The sequence below is a fragment of the Enhydra lutris genome, unplaced genomic scaffold, assembly GCF_002288905.1.
Source record: "Enhydra lutris kenyoni isolate GAN:26980312 unplaced genomic scaffold, ASM228890v2 scaffoldscaffold37, whole genome shotgun sequence".
Classification (NCBI taxonomy): Eukaryota; Metazoa; Chordata; class Mammalia; order Carnivora; family Mustelidae; genus Enhydra; species Enhydra lutris.
The window spans coordinates 30,676,636-30,699,645 of NW_019154121.1; the positions used below are offsets into that span (position 1 = coordinate 30,676,636).

The window sequence follows — 23,010 nt, forward strand, 5'->3', positions numbered from 1 at the left end:
GTGGGCACACGTGAACCCTGTGGACACGATGTACCAAAGATCCGTATGTTCCCACCATCACTATCCGCGACTGGTCTCTAGGGTCATTGTGGAAAAACCTCACTGTCAACCGGCAAACTCCAGCTGTCGTTCTAGAATTTGGACACGTTCTCTGCTTTTCTCCTATGCAGACAGGATACAGAATAAGATTCCCCTCTGCATCAATGTTTCCCACTTCAATAGCCAGGCCTTCCCACCCTTGGACCCCCTTCTCTGAGATGCAGAGGCATCATCTCCTTCCTCATCACAATGTTTACACACGCATCTCTTTAATATGGCGCCAGGCACTACAGCTTACTGTTTAGACACGGCGGAGCACATGCGTGCAGGCCATTCATCCCAGGCACATCCCCTCCCTTCTCTGTGTGACTGAACAGAGCAACCAAACACCTCTGGTCCTCTACGTACACCCTTACCTGTGTCTTGTCTTCTTCAGCCTTTCTCTTCGGATCATTCCCAGAGCGTTCAATTCGTGTCTTGAAACCCTAAAATAAACAGGTCACATGAGTGCTTTTGCAAAGCACACAACAGCACACCACCGGGTTTTTAGAAAATGCAAACATAGTCTACCAACGTGCAGTACCTTAGGCCCATCTTTAGACAAACGAAACACTAATGCCGTCACACTAATAAATCATCAAGAGCACTTTTTGGGAGTGAGACCAAGAACAGAACATACCACCTGGAGGAAGGATAAGGGACGCGCTCCCCACGGCATCTTCTTCAAACATCAACCACGTCAGCATTGATTTTGTCAAGAATTACAAAGTATTAATCAGAAGCTTGAATTTCCAAGCAAAAGCCTGCAGAGAAATATTCTATGTAGCTAACAAGAAAGACCAATGTCTTTTGGATGGAAAACATGCTGGGAGTAAAACTGTTGAGAGATTTTAGACACTCGGAGGGAAGGGGGAAATTTTTAATGGAGATTTTTCTTAGAACTTTATGGAGTTGAAGAGAGATACCTTAATATGGGTACAGAGAGTAGCAGGCACTGTACTAAGCACTTCATATACATAAGATGGGTTTTTTTTTAAGATTTTATTTATTTATTTGACAGAGATCACAAGCAGGTAGAGAAGCAGGCAGCGGGGGGGTGGGCAGGAGGGAAGCAGGCTCCCCGCTGAGCAGAGAGCCCCATGCAGGGCTCGATCCCAGGACCCTGAGACCATGACCTGAGCTGAAGGCAGAGGCCTTAACCCACCGAGCCACCCAGTTGCCCCCATAAGACGGTTTTTAATCTAACCACAGGCGTCAGGTGGTTAACAGGACCCCCACTTACCATTCAAATTATTCCTGTTACAAGTAACAGAAAACCAGCCCAAGCCTGCTGAAGCATGTGGGAACCCTAGCCACATAGGGAGGTAAAATCACTGAGTGGGGCTGGCTTCGCGGCACTAGCTATGTTGCCAGGGCTTGGTCCCTGTCCCGATCTGTGCGGTTTCCTGTGTGATTCTCTTCTACAGCTCACGGGTTGGCCCCACAGCACCAGCTCTCACGTTGGGATGACAGGAGAGCTGGCACAGCTCTAGTTTCACGTCTTCTCGTTTCTACATCAGTAGGAAGAATTACAAGAATTTTCCAGTTGCTCCCACAAAAATACTGAATTCACCTGAGTGGCCCCGTTAGGTCACATGCCCAGACCAGCTGTGTCAGTGTGGCCAGGACACTGATTTCTGACTACCTCAGGCCGGTCATATGCTCCATCCTAGAACTGATGAATCCCCAGGGCTATTGCTAAAGGGCGGGCAGATGTTGACAAGAGAAGTAAAAAATGTCCCCTTTATGTATAAGGGACCCATAATTTCGGAAAATGAAGTAACTTCGCAAATTCAGACCCCTAAGAAGTCAGACTAGATCTGAACTCAGATCTACCTATCTAAACCCAAAGCTTTCTCACCGTGTCCTCTGTACAGTTCTAACACTCAGTCACAGAATGAAAAACTCTCAGGTCCACAGAGAGACCCCTAAATGCATTCTAGGCCCATTACCACTGCAACATAAATCAAGATTACAATATTTGTTAGAAAAGTTTAAATAACTTAAAAATTAACTTAATTATGAACTTAATTTGGTTTCTCAAAAAAAATTTAGCTTGTTTTTAGTCTGTCTTTTGAAAACTTCCAAACAGGACTGGCCAGCTTAGGAAATTTAATTGCATTATGAAAACAGGAGAAGCGGAGCTTCAAGTAACCTTGTTTCACAGTAGAAGACTGTTTATTCCAAAGTCATGTCAGACATTTTCACTTTAAGGTCTTTTAATGACCAATGATCAATTTCTACTCAACTTGGTAACTTCCGTAGAACTTTCAGAGAAGTAAAAAGGGGCGGGGAGAGGAACTATTTGCATTTTGCATGTCTTCTTTATACTTTCAGCTGAACTTTATTTCAGTAACCGTCCAAACATAAGTTTAAATAACACAATTGAGTCACTTCATTCAAAAAAAAAAGACGAACGTCTACTAATTTCTGCTTCTGGCCATGACGGAGTTTTAGGGACCAGACCAACAGCTAAAGGGGCAGACGGAACGCGTGGACCCACCGCCCTGGGGCCGCCGTCCTCGAGCGCAGGGAAACCACGTGAGGCGGGTTTCCAGGCCACGAGTGAACAGGCCCCCGGCGGGTCCGCGGACACAGACTCAAGGCCCGCAGGAGGCCCCACGCGGCGCCAGGCGAACCCTGAAGGCCCGGCTGGGGTCTCCCGCCGCGTTCCGCCGGCCGCCAGCTCGGGGCGGGGAGCAGGGCACAGCGCCCGCGTCCGAGCTCCCACGCGGCCCCCCGAAAGTGCTCCAGTTGGCTCGGGTCCTGGGGACCCCGCGGCGCTCGGGCGTCAACCCCCCGCCCCTACGTGACTCCCTCTGCGCCCCCACGCCAGGGCCGTGAAAACGCCCGCAGGGACGCGGAGCTGTGCGAGGCATCCAGTCCGAACAGGCCGGCGCCCACGGGAGCAGGACGCGGAACGCAGGGAAGCACCCGGAGACGCCGGCAGGTGCAGGCAGGGCCCTGCGGGGGAGGAGGCGCCCCGCAGGTGCCCGCAGCAGGGGGTACCCGCCGCGACCTGAGCACGCGTGAGCCGACAGGTGCACACGCGCCCGGAACGGACCGAGGTAACGGCGCTCGGCGGGGCGTCTGAGAGCCCGTCCAACGCGCCGAGACCCCAGGTGCCTGCGGCTCGGGGACGTCCACCCAGGGCGCGAGCGACCGCGGGGCGGCCTGCGCGGGGTGGGGCGGGAAGCGTGCGCCGCGTGGGAGCGCCCGGCCCGCGAGGCCGGGGAGGTCGGGGGCGCGGGGCAGAGCCGCCGAGCATGCGCGGTGTGGCCGCGAGGGGCAGGGCGCGGCGGTTGAGCATGCGCACCGGGTTGCTGGGCAACGGCTAGCGGCGCGGAGGCCGCGGGTCGGGGTCGGTGCGGGAGCTGCCGGAGCGAGCGGGGAGGGAGGAGCCGCGGAGAGGGTCCTCGGTCCGCAGCACCGCGGGCTCATCGTGGCCGCTCTCGCGAGGGCGCCAAGGCGGGGACGGTGTCCGGACGTGGTGACCGGGCGGCGCCCGCAGGTAGGGGTCCCGGAGAGCGTGGGAATCCGGGCGCGCTGGGCGCTCGGGGCGACTGGTCCAGACACCAGGGAGGGCCACCGCGACGGGCCGCCGGTGGTCGCCGTCGCTACCGAGCCCAGGCGCGGTTTACAGCGGGTCGCTACGCACCGGAAGGCACCGCCCCCCCGGCGGCTCCGCCCCGACGCCGGCTCCACCCCCTGCGCGAGGACTGCCGCGGCCGACGGCTCCGCCCCCGACGCCGACGCCGGCTCCGCCCCCGACGCCGGCTCCGCCCCATGCGCGAGGACTGCCGCGGCCGACGGCCAAGCGACACGAGGACCTGACGCGCCCCCCGAGCCATCGGGATGCCGCGGGCGTGACGGGGCAAAGCTGTCAGAGCTCCCGGAGGAGAAGCTGCGGGAACTGCGGCCCGTGCGGAGGAACGCCCGGCGGGCCGTGAGCCCTGGCGGCCGGGCGCGCAAGGAAGGTTCTGGAAGGGCCCCCAGCGGTCTGGAGACCCCGGCCCACGTGTGCGGTCGGCGCCGCCCCGATGACACGGGCGGAGGCTTCTCACACGCGCCTTGAGGCCAGAAGGGACCGCGAGTGCAGTGAGGACGCGGGGAGCGCGGCTGGCGGGTTCCTGCGAGGGACGCCCAGCAGCTGTGTCCGCCGCCGCCACGTGTGCAGCCCGCAGCGGCCGGAGGCCCGTGTCCGACCCCGATGCGCGTCCGGGTCCCTCTGGTCCTCACGGCCGCGTCTCGAGCTCCCCGCGGCCACGGCTGTTCGCTTCCATCTCGTCCTCGGGCGCTGCACCTGCCTGAAGCCGAACGGACCAGGTCGCTGCTTCCGCGGGATTCACGGGGACCCGGGGCAGAACCAGCGCTTGCAGCGTGTCTTCTGCACGGAGGCCTTCTCGGGAGCTGCACACAGCGGTTTCATCGGGGACTGTGTCGTCACGCTGTTTCCTGGGGACGCGGCTGACGGTCCGAGGCGGCCTGTGTCCGGCGCAGCCAGAGCGAGGCTGGACGCCAGGTCGGCCCCTGCGGCCTGTCCTGAGTGTCCCAGACCGACCGCCGGCGGCCCGTACACCGTGTGCCCCAGGGCGCACGCGGTTCCCCACAACCGTGCGCCGCGCTCCGGAGGGCCCATGCCGCTCTGTCCCGGAGTGTCGTATGTCCCATCCCTCTCTTCTGACCTGCACATCCCGGTGTCAGTGCTCTCTCCCTGAGACGCGCTTCACTGACTGCGCTGCGCGGGGCCCCGTCGGGGCAGCATGTGCCTTCGGCCCAGGTGGTCGTCTGGGGTCCTGCGGTCCAGCTGGCATGGAGCTCGCTGCTCGGCGGGGAGTCTGCTGCTCCCTCTGCGTGCACTCTCAAATAAAATCTTGAAAAAAAGTATTTCACTTAACTATTATCTGATCTTTTCAGTTTCAAATTTGCTGTACGTATTTATGTGTAACATTATCTGAGCAATGGATGTTCTCCTTCCAGTCCATATGCTGCCTCCAGCCCGCTGGACCTTGGATGGCGGGGCCCCTCCCGTCACGACTGGCGTGAGTCCCGCTGGAATCCAGTGCGTCGCCTAGATCGGTGCTCTCTGGGCATCCCGTATCCGGCAGACTCTCAAACGGATCTTCCCTCCGGACTTCATAAGAGATGTTGACACGCTCTCTAACTTGGACTTCCTGTTGCTTCTGTCTTTACAGTGGAAGAATTAAAGGAATGTGACAAGATGATATAACTTGATAGAGCCGAGGAGCAAGTGTGCCTGATTCAGCATGTCAAAAAACAAGGTACAGAATCCTGTTTGAAAACAGTCTTTTCAATGAATCTCTCCATCTGCAATCACGTTGATGGAACTGGAGGGGATTCTGCTAAGTGAGATAAGTCAAAGAGAGTTATGTGATTTCACTCATATGTGGAAGTTAAGGATCAAAGGGGAAGGGAGGGAAAAATACAAGATAAAATCAGAGAGGGAGACAAACCATAAGAGACTCTTAATCATAGGAAATAAACAGGGTTGCTGGTGGGGAGGGGGAAGGAGGGTGGGGGACTAGGTTTCCTGGGGGATGGGCATTAAGGAGGGCACGATGTAATGAGCACTGGGTGTTGTATAAAACTGATGAGTCACCGATTTCTGCCTCTGAAACTAATACTACACTATGTGCTAATCAATTGAATTTAAATTTTAAATTTTTTTAAATAAAACAAACACTGTTTTACTCATGACTATTTCTTTGTATTTTCATTGTACTTTTTTTCTCATTATGTTAGTCACCATACAGTACATCATTAGTTTTTGATGTAGTGTTCCATGATTCATTGTTTGCCTGTAACACCCAGTGCTCCATGCATTTTAATTCAGCTGTTTTAAAGTATAAAAATATAGTTGTAAACCTTGCTCCAATGAGGAACTATCCACCATATACCGATTGCAAGCATGTCATAGGTGCCCAGCAGTTTTATTCTGTGTTAAGTTTTTGCCAAAAGAGCATGTACTTAAACGCAGGATTCGCTTTCATATTACAGAACCAAGATTTTGCCTGGAGTCTAATTTAATTGTAGTAAAGCAGAATGTGTTCAGGCATGCACAGCTTTTATAGGTCATAATGAATTAATTCATATATTTAAGACCTTTGCAAACAGTTGGAGAGACACTACTGTGTCACCAACATAAATGAGGAGACTGGGCTTTCACACACTTCTGTAATGTGGGTCAAGCATCCTGCACCATTACATTGGGTCTAGTATCTCACCCAGATTGAGTACTAAAGCTTAAGGTTTCTTCCAAATGATATATTACAAAATGTTCCATAAATAAGGCTTTTTCCCCTAATTTTTAGGGTCATTCATCTAAACAAGATAACTTAGCAGTCACTGCAGTTGCTTTACAAGATCACATTTTACATGATCTTCAACTTCGAAATCTTTCAATAGCAGATCATTCTAAGACAAAGGTACAAAAGAGAGAAAACAGATCCAAATCTCTAAAAAGAAACACAAAAGCAATAATAGATACTGGACTTAAGAAAACTATACAAGGCCCTAAAGTGGAAGATCTAGAAAAAGAATATGTTCTTGATCCAAAACCACCACCATTAACTTTAGGTAAGTTAATCTTTTCATTCATGTTTTGGCTTATTAGAGCTAAGGAATCTAGTTGAGATTAATACTATAATTTTTCCTGGAAGAGAAATGATTCTAATTTATAATCTTACAGAAAGAATGTATGTACTAAAGTTTAAAAATGATGATGGGGATGATATGAGCAAGAAAGTAAAGATAGAACTACATAAAAATAAAAATAGTAGAATACAATCAATATCCACTAATCCACATGGGTGGAAATTAATCAATAATGGAAAAGAAAAAGTTCTCTCTTACAGTAGAATGACAACTGATAAATACATAGATGGGGCCAGAAATAGAAAATCCCCATCCGGCCAACAGCACAGTGAGAACAAGCATCAGTGGCTGCTGAGACACAGGGTGTGGGTACGGCCTCCCAGCGTGCTCACACATCGCAGACGGAAGCACAGCCACCAACTACCGGGGACCCGGTGCCAGCGGCACCCTGACCACGTGACCCAAGTGCCATCACCAAAGGGACACACGCTGACATGCCCCCCGATCTCATGCTCTGAGAAAGGTGCAGCATCCCCTCCAGGGTATTCTTCCCAACATGCGTATCTGAATTTAACCATGAGGAAATATCAGACTCACCCAAATTGATGGAAACACTACACAACTACACACTTCCTGGCCAGTACTCTTCAAAAGTATCAAGTCAAGGAAAGCAAATGAGGAGAGAGACACTGTCCCAGATACAAGGAAAGAAGGGGACATGACAACTGAGTGCTATGTGTAATCTGAGTCCAAAAAAAGGACTTCCATGAGACAAGAACAAAATCCAGTAAGGAGTACAGATTAATTGCCAGTGTTAGATCAATGTTAATTTCCTCACCTTGATCGTTGAACTAGGGATATGAAAATACTAACATTTGGGAAAGGTGGGTAACAGCCCCATGAGGATTCCTTATTCTGGCTTTACAACCTTTTGCGAGTCTCAAATTATTTTAAATGGTAAATTTAGAAATAGAAAAGATTTTTACACGATGCTGGGCATGGAAACTAGGTTTGTCGGGGGGCACTGTGCCCTCATGCAAGTGTGATGGCTGCAGGAGGCCCAGGGAAGCCTGCGGGCTGCAGCACGATGTAAGGGGAGCCTGTGGCTGCAGCAAGACCAGTGGACACTCATAACTTCCCGCTGCACTGCAGACAGTGCTACTTGTCTTCTAGGAAATGGCACAGCCCGAGAACATGCAGACGCTGGGAAGAATGTGACACAGTCATGTAGTGGGTCTCTTGTGCATATATAATTTATGGAGACAACCAACTAGATGATCATCATAGTCAGTTTAGCAGGAAAGGTTTAAATTAGACATCAGGAAGAACTTCCTAATTTGGAAAAAGAGTGAGGTTAAAAAGAGTAAATAAGTTTTTTTTCCAGGAGCTCTTTGTGAAAAAGGAATTTTTAACTATTATGCATATTAGCTACCAGTAACTGTTGAACCATATGCTCTTCGTTATTCTCTATACATCGTATTGCACTTAGGTCTCTTCTTGCTGATTTCGTGGAGCTCTTTATGTACTCTACATACTAATCCCTTGTTGATGGAGCCACAGAGACCTCTCAGTCTGGCACGGTCTTTTAATTTTAGGTGTTATTTTATATTGAATAAAACCTTCATTCTGATTACTGTGAAATCCATAAGTTTTTCTCTTTATTGTTTATGCTTTGGGTGATTTAAGAAATCCTTACCCATTCTGAGATCACAAAGGTTTTCAAAACCACATTTTGTTTATCTTTACAGTTCGCCTTTCACATTTAGACCTCATCACAGTTTATTTTGCATACAGTATTTGCAAAACCAATTGATAGAAAAATTTACATTAGATTTTTCCCTAAAAGCACCCTCTGTCCTTTCTTGGTTGACCAGCAGCACCACATTTTGCCTTTCCCAAGTTTTCCAAGTTCATGCAAGAGAGGGAGGAAGGGTCAGAATGTATGATTAGGTGATTCTGTTTCTATGTCAGGATTTTACTGTTTTAATTCATAATAGTTTTGTAATATGTCTTAATAACTGGCATAAAAAGGCCCAAAATTCATTCCCCCAAATCTCAGAAGTATATTCTTTCCATACACTGAAACAGAGTGGGTGATCCGATTTCATCTTTGTGGAGACATTCCTTCTAAAACCTCCCGTTACTTTGCTCCCCTATGGCCCAGTTGCTCTGTGGGACTGGCACAGAGCCATAAGCCTTGGATGTCTTCTTGGCATCACCCTGTGGGCTAATACCCTTTGGTTCTCCTGCATTAGCTCCTCTCTCTCTGATCGTACAGCTTCCCCTTTTTGTCTATGCCCTCATTGGGGTGAAGCCACTCCTCCAGCAGCTTCCTGGAAAAGAGTGCAGAAGAGACCAATCTATAAGCTTATGGGCACAAAGATAGCTTTATCCTATAATAGTCCATTGATAGCTAATAAAGAATTTCAGTATGGGAGTCCTTCTCAGAATTTTGAAAGATTTGCCTTCTCGTGTCTGTGTTGTTGGTAAGTCTGATCTAATTCTGACTTCTGACCCTTTTTGAGACCTGTTGTGTCTCTCACACACAAAACTTTGAAATCTGCTTTTTGTCCCTACAGCTGTGATGTTTCATAGTGGTGGGATTTGGTGTGAATCCTTTGTTCTGGGCCTCAATGGGGCCTCTCAAACTAGAAACTCACATCCTCTTGTGGGAAATGTTTTAGGCTATTTTAAGATCTTTACTCTTGATTTTCTGTTTTCTTTATGGAATGTCTGTCTTTCAGGTGTCAGGCCTCCTAGTCTGGTCCTTTAGTTTTCTTATCTTCTGTCTCCTGCGTTATCTCATCTTCCTACTTTCTATGAGATTACTTTAACTTTCTCTTCCAGTATTTGAGTTGACTTTCACATTTCTACTATAATATTTTTTATTTTTAAGAGCTCTTTTTTGTACTTTGAATGTTCCTGGTACAACTTCCTGTTCTTGTTTTGTAGATGTAACACTTCACTTTCTATCTGAAGAGAGCCCACAGGGTGGCACTGTACCCATTCCCTCATTTGGGGGTGGTGTGAGGGTGGACATTGGTGCTCGCACCCTGCCAGCACTGTGCCCCAGCTGCGGCAGCTCCTACTGGGATGTAAGTTATGCTTGACGCAGAGGGGACACATGGTGGGCTCTCAAATATTGCTGAAGTAAGGAATTGATCCTAACAATAATTATACATCGTAAGAATTTTTAGCAAGAGAAGAACCTGACAGATACTCATTCTGTGAAGGTCACTGGTGGCAAAAACTAAACTAAACTAAACTAAACTGGCAGAAGACAACACTGAAGCCTGAAAGACAAATTAGGTGAACAGTGAGAACCTTTGGCCAATACATGTGAAAGCCTAGTATTCTTCAAATTTCTTTCTGAAAACTGGATAGCAGTCCTGCCTCCTGTAGAGGATATTGTGAACATGATATAGGTGTGGGGAATCCTTCATAAATAAAAGCATAAGCCACAAATGGAGGTATTATTACCATTGACTTCTATGCACCATGGAAGATTAGCATTCAACATTCGGTGGAAGTACATGGTGTTTTGCTTTCAAATTTGTTTACACAATAATGTCATTAAACTGTATCTGAGTTCTATATTCTAAATAGATTGCAACTTCTGTTTCGTATTGTTTTAACTTCAGCACAGAAGCTGGGCCTCTTTGAACCTCCCCCACCGCTACTATCCTCAGATGAATGGGAAAAAGTGAAGCAAAGATCCATCCTGCATGGGGACTCCGCGCAGCCGTGCCCGGTATGCAAAGAAGAATTCGAACTTCGCCCCCAGGTGTGTAGCCTGAAGATCAGATAAGCAGTCTTGGGAACTAGACTGAGCTGGAGCCTAAGATCCCAGGTTTCATTTTTCTAGTTTCTTCTGCCTATGTGACCTCAAATACTTTTACGTTTTCTTTTCCATTAATTAAAATGTGTGTGTAAGAAAGAGCTAAACACCCTCATCAAACAGTTTTGTTTATTTACCAAATGATATTCTCAAGTATAAAGTTCATACAAAAGGAATGCTTCCATTCCGCTGGCTGGAAATAGCTGAGGAGGGACTGGAGGCACCACTAAGAGGAGGCCAGGGCAGGAAGAATGAAAGCAAATGGAAATTTTAAGTTGTTTTGTGAATTGAAATGATAAAAGAAATGAAAAACTAGGCTTGCATATCTCCAAAGAATTTGTGTAAGAATCTTTAAGTAAAATCTTTTAATAATCTTTATTCGTGAAACTTTACCACAAGAAGGTTGATGACATTATAGATGAAATGCAGTCAATCTTGGTCATAGGTTTCCCTGTACATACTATGTCTGCCTAATCTATTGTCATCTCCTGGCAGTTAGGGACACTTTCACTGCTAGAATTTTGTGTTTTATTTTAAGCTAGTGGCCGCCCTACAGTGGTTTCCCATGTGTGCAGCATTGTGATTCCTACGGAGCAGGCACTTGGACATTTGCTGGAAAAAAAAACAGCAAACGGAGTCAAAGCGGGCCCAAAATTTATAGCCTGGGAAACTTCCAGCTTTACTCTCTACCTGACACTTAACTCTCAAACTTAATTTGTTTTAATGAGTTTCATCGTTAACAAGTTAGTTCACAATCATAAAACGTTTGTTCTTCACTAATTTGATTTTACAAGTTATTTTAAGTATACTTACTGTATTCCAGTGCTCTATCAAGACCTAATCTTACATATATGAAAGCTAGGTATTTTCGTAAAATGTTAACCCTTAAACCACAGAATCATCATCTAGTATAATTTAGTATTTTAGTGTAGCAAGAGTTAATAGACCCACACGGAGTCCTTCCGGCCCCAGCAACCTCTTTTTTTACTGTGCTGTAAGTATTGAGCCCGACTGCTGTGTGGCAGATGAAAACTTACACTGAGTGTGAGAGGCAGGGCAGCGGGGGGCTCAGGGTACATCATCCCCACCATTTCCTCTATTCTGTTTTTTATACATTTCTCACTAAATTCTTATTTCCGTTTCGTTAGATATAGACACTTGTGTTTATTTTGCATTTTTAGCTAGTTACTGTCGCTGTGCTCAGGTTTTCCCTTCCTCGTGCACAACAGTCGGTATTTCCCCAGCGTTTGAGGATTTCAGTACTTCGGACTCCAGTAGTTCTTGCACATCACCAAGGGGAGCTCTGTACCCATTTAACAGATGAGGAAATAAGTCTAGCACTCCACAGCGGGGTGGCTCAGGAAATGTTTGCATGGTCAGCTGGAGTCTAATCCCAACTTCTAGGACATCTTTGGTGCATTTAGCACGACTTCATCATTGTTATCGCAGAGAATATTTGCCAATAACAAACATTTATGGACATGTATAAGTCTAATACTTTAAATATATGGAAGTATAAAGTTATTCAGTACAGATAATCAAATATCTATTGATAAAACACCCAAAGACTATTCTAGAAAGCATGAGGAGAAGAGTTAAGATGGAGGAAGAGTAGGGGGACCCTAAGGTTGCCTTGTCCCTCAAACACAGCTAGATAATTATCAAATCATTCTGAACACCCAAGAAATCAGTCTGAGGACTGAGAGAACAAAACCACAAGTCTGTAAGTAGAAAAGCAGCCACCTTTTGGAGGGTAGGAGGTGCAGAGAGTTGATCTGAGAGAGCTGCCACTGTGGGAACTGTGGCAGGAAAGGAGCCCTGTTTGCAGAGACCACCGCAAGGGATTATACAGAGCAGAGTGCGATATCTGACAAAGTCTCACGTTTTAGAAGTCTGCCACCGCTGGGGTCATGCCTGGCTTAAACATGCTCAGGAGGGTCAGCGGGGTGGACCCAGGAGTGGATAGGGTGGTCTGAGGTTACCCTGGGTTGCGAGAACAACGGATGGCATCAACGTGCTTCGCTCTTTGCAGACGTAGGAGCAGGGACTTTGCTTGCAGGCCGAGTCTGGGTGCCGGCTCTCTGCTCCACCTCACCATAAACTCTGCACTGCTGTGTGGTCCTGTGACCACTTTCCTGGCATGGTCCAGGCAAATGGCAAAAGCATAGTGAGACACTCCCCCAGAGGAACAGCATGGTTCCATGCCACAGGAGTCCCTAAAATTGTGGAGTGATAAAACCCAGTCCCGCCTGGGATAAAACAGGTTGGACGCAGGCAGAGGGTGAAGGTAGGGATCTGAGGGAAGCTGGGAACACAAGAGGGGTGACTGATTGCCCTTCTGTGGGGGCTCACCGAAGAGTGAGGGGGAGCCAAGAACCTTCCGTTCCAGGGCTAGAGAGCATGGCGCTGCCATATTCATCCCACCCATCAATGACAAAACACCCCAGGGAGCAGTACAGTGCAGCTGAGTGGAGACTAGCGCGCTTACACCAAGCCCTGCCCCCTGCGCCCTGCAGGTGCGTTTCCACTAGAGCAAGTCCATCTGAGAGTCAGTGCAACGAGCTCCTGCCCCAGAAGGTCAGCACAAACACCATGCAGGTGCCAAGTCTACTGATCATAGAGTACTACAAAGCTTAATTAAGGGGAAATAGGATTTAGCTTTCTTTTTATATTTTTTTATAAATATAAATATTATATATAATATATAAAATAAAAATATATAAAATATTTTTATATAATAATAAAATATATAAAATATATAATATAATATTATATAACATATAATGAAATATATTATAATAAGTAATTAAAATAATTAAATAATGAATAATAAAATAATAAAAATAATAAAATAATTTATTATAATAAATAATAAAATAAAAAATAAATATGTATTTATATATTATATATTTATATATTTATAATATATTAAATAAATATATAATATGTAATATATAAAATAAATATTAAAAATATGTTTATAAAATATATAAAATATATATTTATTTTATATATAAATCTTATATAAAATTATATAAAATATATAAATAAATTACTATATATTATATAGAATGTTATATATAAAATTAAATATTATAAAATATATATTATATGTAAATCTTATATAAAAATATAAGATATATTTTTATTTTATTTTTCAATTTTTTAAATTCTTTATCTTTTTAATTTTTAATGTGTGTGTGTGTGTGTGTGTATATGTATATATATAGAGAGAGAGTGGTGTTTTTTGGTATTGCTTTTTTTTTTTTTTAGATCTAGCTTCTTTTAACAAGTAGACCAAAACACACCCAGGATCTAGTTGTGTTTTTTCTTTTTTTCCTTTTTTTTCTTTGTTTTCTAAGATGGAGGAATTCACCCCAAAATAAAGAACAAGAAGTAGAACTGATGGCCAGTGATTTTCTTTTCTTCAAATCTAGTTAGTTAACATACAGTGAAATATTGGTTTGAGGAGTAGAATTCAGTGATTCATCACTTAACATACAATACCCAGCACTCAACATGAAAAGTGCCCTCCTTAATGCCCATCACCCATTCAGCCCATCCCCCACCCATTCCTCCATCAACACTCAGTTTGTTCTCTATCTTTAAGAGTCTCTTAAGGTTTGTTTTCCTCTCTCTTTTTTCACTTCTCCCTCCCATATGTTGACCTGTATTGTTTCTGAAATTCCACAGATGAGTGAAATCATATGGTATTTGTCTTTCTCTGACTTTTTTCACTTTGCATAATATAACTCCATTCACATCATTGCATATGTATAGTAAGACTTCGTTCTTTTTGATGGCTGAGTAATATTCTCTTAGGTATAGATATAGATATAGATATACCACATCTTCTCTATCCATTCATAAGTTGATGGACGTTTTGGGCTCTTTCCATAGTTTGGCTATTGTTGATAATATGGCCAGGGATTTAATCAATACAGATATAAGTAAGATGTCTAAACTAGAACTTAAAACAACAATTCTCCCTGGGGATAAAAATATATTATATGTTTATAAAAAATAAAATTAAAAAAAAATAAAAAATAAAAAACAATTCTAAGGATATTAGCTGGGCTTGAAAAAAGGGATAGAAGACTCTAGATAAATCCTTACTGCAGAGTAAAAGAACTAAAATCCAGTCAGGATGAAAGGTAAATGCTATTAACTAAGGTGCAAACCTGAATGGATGCCATAAAACAAAGATAGATGAACCAGAGGAACAAATCAGTCACATAGAAAATAAAATTATGGAAAGTAATAAAGCTGAAAAGAAGGGGAAAAGAAAGGTAATGGATCACCAAGGTAGACTTAAGGAACTTAGCAACTTATTAAAATGCAAAAACATTAGTATCATAGGCATCCCAGAAGATGAGAGCGATAAAAGGACAGAAGGTTTATTTGAGCAAAGTATAGCTGAAAACTTCCCTAATCTGGGGGAGGATACAGACATCAAAATCCAAGAAGCACAGAGAATTCTATAAAATTCAATAAAAGCTGGCCATCGCCAAGACATATATCACAGTCAAATTCACAAAATACACAGATGAGGAAACAATCCTGAAGGCAGCAAGGGGGAAAAAAGTCCTTAACCTGTAAGGGAAGGCAGATCAGGTTCACAGCAGATCTGTCCACAGAAACTTGGCAAGCCAGAACATAGCAGAAGGAAATATTCAGCATGTTGAATGGGAAAAATATGCAGCCAAGAATACTTTATCCAGCAAGGCTCTAATTTGGAATAGAAGGAGATACTAAGAGTTTCCCAAACAAAAAGGAGCTCATGGCCATTTGACCAGCCCTGCAAGAAATATTAAGGGGGACTCTTTGAGTTGGGGGCGGGAAGAGACCAAAAGCAACAAAGACTAGAAAGGAACAGAGACCATCACCAGAAACACCAACTCTACAGGTAACACAATGGCACTAAATTCGTATCTTTCAATAATCACTCTGAATGTAAATGGACTAAATACTCCAATCAAAAGACACAGGGTATCAGAACAGTTAAAAAAATAAGATATGCTGCCTATAAGAGACTCATTTTAGACCTAAAGACACGTGCAGATTGAAAGTGAGGGGACAGAGAATCATCTATCATGCTAATGGATGTCAAAAGCCAGAATGGTCATACTTATTCATATATTCATTTATTTGAGAAAGTGTGTTCACATACGGTGGGTAAGGTGGGGGAACAAGGAAAGAGGGAAAAGCAGATTCACTGCTGAGCAGGGAGCCTGACGTGGGGCTTGATCCCTGGACCCTGAGATCATGAACTGACCCAAAGGCAGATGTTTGACTAAGCCACCTAGACACCCCAGACAAACTAAATCTTAAAATGAAGGCCATAACAAGAGATGAAGAAGAGCATTGTATCATAATTAAGGGGTCTACCCATCAAGAAGCTCTAACAATGGTAAGTAAATATTTATGCCCCCAACTTAGGAGCACCCAAATATATAAATCAATTATTAATAAAGAAGGACACTTGGGTGGCTCAGTTGGTTAGGCATCTGACTCTTGATTTCAGTTCAGGTCATGATCTCAGGGTTGTGAGATCAAGGCCCACATCAGATTCCATGCCCAGCGTGGATTCTCTCTCTCTCCCTTTCCCTCTCCCTCTGCTCCTCTCTGCCCTGCTCATGCATAATATCTTGAAATATAGCAATAATAATAATTATAATAAACACAAGAAAACTGATAATAATAGAATAATAGTAGGGGACTTCAACACCCCACTTACAGAAATGGACAGATCACCTAAGCAGAAAAACAAGGAAACAATGGCTTTGACTGACACACTAGACCAGCTGGATTTAAAAGATATATTCAGAACATTTCATCCTAAAGCAACAGAATACACATTCCTTTCAAGTGCACATGGAACATTCTCCAGAATAGATCACGTACTGAGTCACAATCAGCCCTAAAGAAGCACAAAAAGATCGAGATCATACCATGCATATTTTCAGACCACAATGCTATGAAACTTGAAGTGAACCACAAGAAAGAAATTGGGAAGACCATGAATGCATGGAGGTCAAAGAACAACCTACTGAAGAATGAATGACTTAACCAGGAAATAAAAGAAATTTTAAAAATACATAGAAGGAAATGGAAATATTACATTCTAAAACCTTTGGGATATATCAAAGGCAGGCCCAAGACGAAGGTATATTGCAATAAAGATCTACCTCAAGAAGCAAGAATTATTGGGACCTCATCAAGGTAAAAAGCAAAGGAAAATCAACAAAACTAAAAGGCAGCCGATGGAATAGGAGAAGATATTTGCAAACAATATATCAGATAAAGGGTCAGTATCCAAAATCTATGAAGAATGTATCAAACTCAACACCCGAAAACCAAATAATCCAATCAAGAAATGGGCATAAGATATGAACAGACATTTCTTCAAAAACAAATAGCCAATAGACACATGAAAAAATACTCCACATTACTCTGCAACAGGGAAACAAATCAAAAGTACAATGAGATACTACCTCATACCTGTCAGAATGGCTAAAATTAACAAAAGAAACAGCAGGTGTGGGAGAGGATGTGGAGAAAGGGGAATGCTTTTGCACTATTAGTAGGAATGCAAACGGGTACAGCCACTCTGGAAAACAATATGGAGGTTCCTCAAAAGAGCTAAAAATAGAACTACCCCATGACCCAACAATTGACTTACTAGGTATTTATCCAAAGGACACAAAAATACAGACTTGAAGGGGTACATACAGCCCAATGTTTATAGCAGCATTATCAACAATAGCCAAACTATGGAGAGAGCCCAAATGTCCATCAACTGATGATTAGATAAAGAAAATGTACACGTACACACACACACACAAGGAATATTACCCAGTTATCACAAAGAATGAAATCTTGCCATTCACAATGACATAGATGGAGCTAGAATATATTATGCTAACTGAGTAAGTCGGAGAAAGACCAATACCATATGATCTCGCTCATATGTGGACTTTAAGAAAGAAGACAAATGAACATATGGGAAAGAGGGGAAGGGTGAGAGAGAAATAAACCCTAAGAGATTTTTAACAATAGAGAACAAACTGAGGGTTCATGGAGGGAGGTAGAGGGGAGGATGGGATAGATGAGTGAAGGGTATTAAGGAGGGCACTTACTGTGATGAGCAGTGGGTGTTGTACATAAGTGATAAATCACTGGATATTGCACTGTATGTTAACTAAGTAAAATTTAAATTAAAAAAAAGAGAGAAACTTAACCCTACACCAAGAGGAGCTAAAAAAGGAAAAGCAAATAAAGCCAATAACCAGCAGAAGAAGGGAAATAATAAAGATTAGAGCAAAAATAAACGATTTAGAAACAAACAGCAGACCAATGAAACTAAGAGGTTTTTGAAAGAATTAATAAAACTGATAAACCCCCCAGCTAGACTTATCAAAAAGAAAGAGAAAGGTCCCAAATAAACAGAATCATAAATGAAAGAGGAGTGGTCACAACCAACAGCACAGAAATACAAACAACCCTAAGAGAATATTACGAAAAATTATATGCCAAAAAACTGGCAACCTGAAAGAAGTGAACAAATCCCTAGAAACCTACAAACTACCAAAACGGAAACAGGAAGAAATAGAAAATTTCAACAGACCCATAACCAGCAAAGAAATTGAATCAGTAATCACATCAAATGTGTCTGAGACTTCAGTCATCCCCAAAAGTCTTGCCCGCCATCTCTTCTCTTGGCCCCACACGCTGGAGAGAAGAGAAGCCAGTGACCAGAAGATCAGCCCCCTCATGTGCTCCTTCCGCATTGGTATCGTGCTCTCATCCCCCAGTTCTGGGAGAACCACACAGCCTTCCTCCTTATCCTACGGCCCAGAGTATCACTGTGTGGTGGGGACTCTGGGCCACAGAGAGGTGACATTTTCTTGTGAGCATACTTTTCCCACTTTTGAGAAAGAAGAGATGATTCCAGTGTCTCTGGACTTATTTCTGGAACTCTCTGTTTAAGCGTCACAGTCAATGAACTGCAATGCTAAGCACTCCAGGACTGCAGCTCAGCTGAACAAAGCCCTGTAGAGATGCCCGTCCCCTCCCTCCGCTCCCCCTTCCCCCCACACCCCAGTGTGGGCTGGGCCCCCCCAACACACATCCCAGCTTGCTTCCCTTCTCAGGATCTACCCAGGGAATACACCTCTTTCAGAAGCTGTGACGCTTACTAGCAGACACGTGTGTTTGATGTTTCAGACTGTCGTTAACTTAGTCTTTCTTGTTGAATTATATGCCTGTGCTGTGTTCATCTTAAATGCTAAATATTAGAAATATCAAGGTTATTAATCTGTTTTAATTTTTCAAAGAAACAACACAGCCTACCTTTTAAGCATTCAGAATTTTTCTTTTAATTAATGCATTTATGCTGCTGCTCTTTTAACACTAATTTAAACTTCAAACATTTTTTGTCTTCTCATGCACAGGTGCTGCTTTCATGTTCACATGTGTTTCACAGAGTAAGTGACTCCCGCTCCCCCCTGCCCCAATAAAGTGAGCAGGGTGCCAGCTGAGTAGCTCTTACTCATTGAAAATCTCCCAAGACGAACCACTTATTTTATCCATAATCACCACTCGGAGTTAGAAATCTGACTTTAGGCTACAGAATAATTCATCCTGTTTTGAATTTTATGTGACAAAAGAACCACACGTGTTTGTGCAACACAGGGATGTCACTAACATTCCTCAAAGTGAGTGGCAGCTGGCTTCCTGTGACCTGACTGCATGGTAGCCCTCTATCCTGGGCTCATCTATCTTGACACAAGTGATTTTCAGAAGTTTTTGATGTGTGTGCATGTATGTTCTTGTAAAATTTCATTTTTGGAACAAGTTTCATGAGGAAGGTGTTAACATCTGATGAAACGTCTTCCCTTCATAATCCAAACTGGACTGTCTCATAATGATGAGAGAAAAGAACACTATAATTACATTAGGAGTAAGAATGTTATTTATAAGTAATTGCTCATAAAATTTTAAGTGAAATGTTCTTCTTCAGGCATGCCTCCAGGCTTTTGAAAAGTTCACAAATAAAAAAACCTGCCCTCTCTGTAGAAAGAACCAGTATCAAACCAGAGTGATTCACGACGGAGCCCGGCTATTCAAAATAAAGTGTGCGACAAGGTAAGAAGGGTCCATCCCCCTCCCCACGACATACCCAGCTGTGGCGCCGGCTGGTGACTCATTTTCAGGGAAGGAGGGGTTTTGCCTCCCTCCTTGGCCACTGCGTCCCCAGGGCCTCCCCCTGTTTTGAAATACCTGTCAAGGCCATCCTGAGTGAGTCACGTCAAACTTCTGTGTTCCAGGATCCAAGCCTGCTGGAGGGGACACGTGGTCAGGAAGTGGTACCAAGACCTGAGGAGAAAGGTTCCTCCCACAGATGCCAAGTTGAGGAGAAAATTCTTTGAAGAAAAGGTAGGTCCAGGGCCTTGATTCTCCTGGTAGTCTGCCCACCAGGGGTTCACTGGGGTCAGGGAGGCCCACCGAGGCGGTGAAGCCCAGAGACTCACTTCGTTGCAGGCCTTTTACAGATGCTTGAGAAGCTGCTAAAACCCCGTTCCACCTGGATTTCCAACCCAGGCAGTAAAATACTTCTAGGTTTTCTTTTCTAGCTAAATCATAAGCATCATAAAATTGAAAGAAGGTTCAATTCAAAACAACTTTGGTTTGGCTGTTTCATGACACTCGCTTAAATAATCTCTTCAGAGGAAGGAATAGATAAAGCTTAAGTTTTCACATCCCCTGAGCTGCACGTTAAAATTTTTTATTTATAAAAATAGAGCTCCCACTGTGCTACAGTTTTACCAAGTGTCTCATTGGGCCTCACGGGGTCACCAAAATGTGAGTTTCAGAAATAAATAACCTCAGTTTCTACCCTTTCTTTGAATAATTTTTTAGCTTTTTTAAAAGATTTTATTTATTTATTTGACAGAGATCACAAGTAGGCAGAGAGACAGGCAGGGGGTGGGGGGAAGCAGGCTCCCCGCTGAGCAGAGAGGCCGACTCGAGGGCAAGATCCCAGAACCCTGAGATCATGACCTGAGCCGAAGGCAGAGGCTTAACCCACTGGGCCACCCAGGCGCCCCAACTTTTTAGTTTTATATTTACTTTCTGGCTTACCAGTTTTCCACCCTTGTACCCCACAAGGCGGGGTAGAGCAGAGGAGCCGGCTAGCCCGAGTTCCAGCGTCAGCCCCGTCCTCACCAGCTGGTGGCTCCAGGCACAGCCTCCATGCTTACCTGTAACAGGACAGTCATGACCTGAACCTCCGGCACTGCTCTAGGACTAACGCCCTGTAGGCCATGAGACGCACAACTCTTTCGTCCTATGTTGTCCGAGCTCGTCTTCTCGGTGACTGCTTCAGATGTCGTCGTAGCCCACGCGGCCGGGGACGGCACCGGATGAGGCTCTGGCGTTCTGACATCACGTTAGCTTTAAATCGCAAAGATAAAACTCACAGTTGCACTTCCCTGCCATCATTCTTCATGGAAGTGTCCCTTACACGTTTGTTTAGCTCTTCCCTACACTTGCTTTGTGAGCCTGCACTCCATGCCCTTTATTGTGCAAAGAGATCCCTCTCTTCCCCTAATGGTTACGTCTGTTAGCACGTGAAGCCCGAGTGACGGCGGCCTGTGCTCCAGGGGAAGAGGCTCACACTCACCGTAAGCATCACACTTTCATCAGACCCCAGTCCGGCCTTCTCGGGCCGAGGTGCCGTCTCTCTGTGCGTCGCGTAACCTCGCCAGCCTTGTCTGTGCCCTGGCTGAGGGGCTTCTCCAGAGAGCCCGGGACTGCGTAGGGATCCTGGAACTAAGTGCATTTAGGCTCGACCCTCAAACGAGATGACACCAGACTGTCCCGGGGCCCTTCCTGATCACTCAAGTAGTTGGTCCAGGCGGCGTCGGCATCAGCGAGTGCAAAAGAAAATCAGGAACTTGGCTGATTATGATGTCATTAAATCTCAGATTTAATTAAGAAAATACACTTAGCTGCCCTCGAGAGAAAGACAACATTAAATGCAGTATAGGAACCAATAACCCTAAAATGCTGACTATCCTGAAGACGAGGAGGCGGAACCACTGCTGGAGAGGAGCCTGTGCGGCCAGGGCAGCCCGAGCGCAGGGGGAGAAGCCACAGGTGGGTCCACTCTGGCTGACACAGGCGTGGGGTGGCTCCAGGAGGGGGCAGCGTCCACAGCAGCCCGCTGGTTGCAGAAGTGGAGGCAGGGGCAGAGCAGAGGCTACGGAGAGAATCTGCCGTTCTACTTGTGAATAAGAAAAACTGTATTTTCTGAGCCGGTCAGGCACCTTATGGCATGAATTGGGGAGCACAGGATCTGAAAGGAGCGAGGACGGAGTCCTAGTGAAAGCCCCCCTTCCGTTTCTGCCTGTGGGGTGGACAGGAGAAAAGCCTTGCACTGCTCTGCGCCATCCTTTTGACAGAAGAAACAACAAATCGGCTAAAACTGCTGTGAACTTACTGGAAATGTGAGCCTTTGCTCTAAGTGCTTGGAGAGCAGTGCGCTGCCCTCCTTCCTCCACCTCCACTCGGACCTTTGTATCAGTTTCAAAAAGCCCCCGTCTGTGCACCAAGACAATGCATTCATCCTAAGCTGGGGTCCTCAGTGCCACTCCCCGCGCTGAGCCTGTCTTTAGGGCAGTCTGTCACGTCCTCCCTCTCCGTCAGAGACTGGCGGTCTCTCAAGGGGTGGCTCACACTCGAGGCAGGGAGCGACTCTGTCCATGGTGAGCTGTCTTCCTTCTCCTGTGTTCTCCTCACGCTCTCCTCTCTCCTGGGGTCTGACAGTAATTCTAATATATTATTATTATTACTCTTAGTAATTCTAATATAATATTCTCTTGGCTTTTAAATCAGAAATTACTAATTTTTTTCTCTTACAAAATTTTAATTACAGATGATAGTCATTTTACCTGTGTAAATATTTTTTCATTTGCATATATCATCTTACTATAATTTTTTAAAATACAGGCTACACTCTGCTTTCACATAAAGCAGAGTTGTGAGACTCAAATGATTGTACATCTATACCCAGACACAAACACACAAATGTGCACACACATGCAAAGACACACACTGTAATTCAGATCATTCTTCCCCCAAAGTGCTGATTTACTGTCATACTCAATTTGTTGCACAAATAAGCATTTTATAACTGTTTCAGCTATCTATTTGTTAATTAAATCGATAATCCGCAGCTCTCCCTGCTACTTTCCTAAATGTTCACTTCAATTTATTCATTCCTCACTCTACTCACTTGTCCCATTTGGCCATAAACATTGAAATCTATAAACCCAAACCTCATTTTATTTTTTTAAATCTAGTTGGTTAACCTACAGTGTGACATTAGCATCAGGTACGGAATTTAGGGACTCAGCACTTCCATACACCAGCCAGTGCTCATCACCACCAGTGCCCTCTTTAATCCCACCACCTCT

At 44.8% G+C, this 23,010-nt stretch overlaps 1 protein-coding gene across 1 annotated transcript in view; it reads left to right on the plus strand.

The window, feature by feature from the left end:
* The first annotated feature begins 5,301 nt into the window (after nt 1-5,301).
* Nucleotides 5,302-23,010, plus strand: part of LOC111154523 (ring finger protein 32) — a 37,445-nt gene continuing 19,736 nt past the window's right edge. Inside the window, exons 1-6 of the mRNA XM_022514178.1 lie at nt 5,302-5,360; nt 6,411-6,675; nt 10,335-10,477; nt 18,985-19,017; nt 19,554-19,678; nt 19,861-19,969. Of these exons, the coding sequence (XP_022369886.1) occupies nt 5,346-5,360; nt 6,411-6,675; nt 10,335-10,477; nt 18,985-19,017; nt 19,554-19,678; nt 19,861-19,969 (690 nt within the window). The 5' untranslated portion in view covers nt 5,302-5,345. The remainder of the gene's footprint in view (nt 5,361-6,410; nt 6,676-10,334; nt 10,478-18,984; nt 19,018-19,553; nt 19,679-19,860; nt 19,970-23,010) is intronic.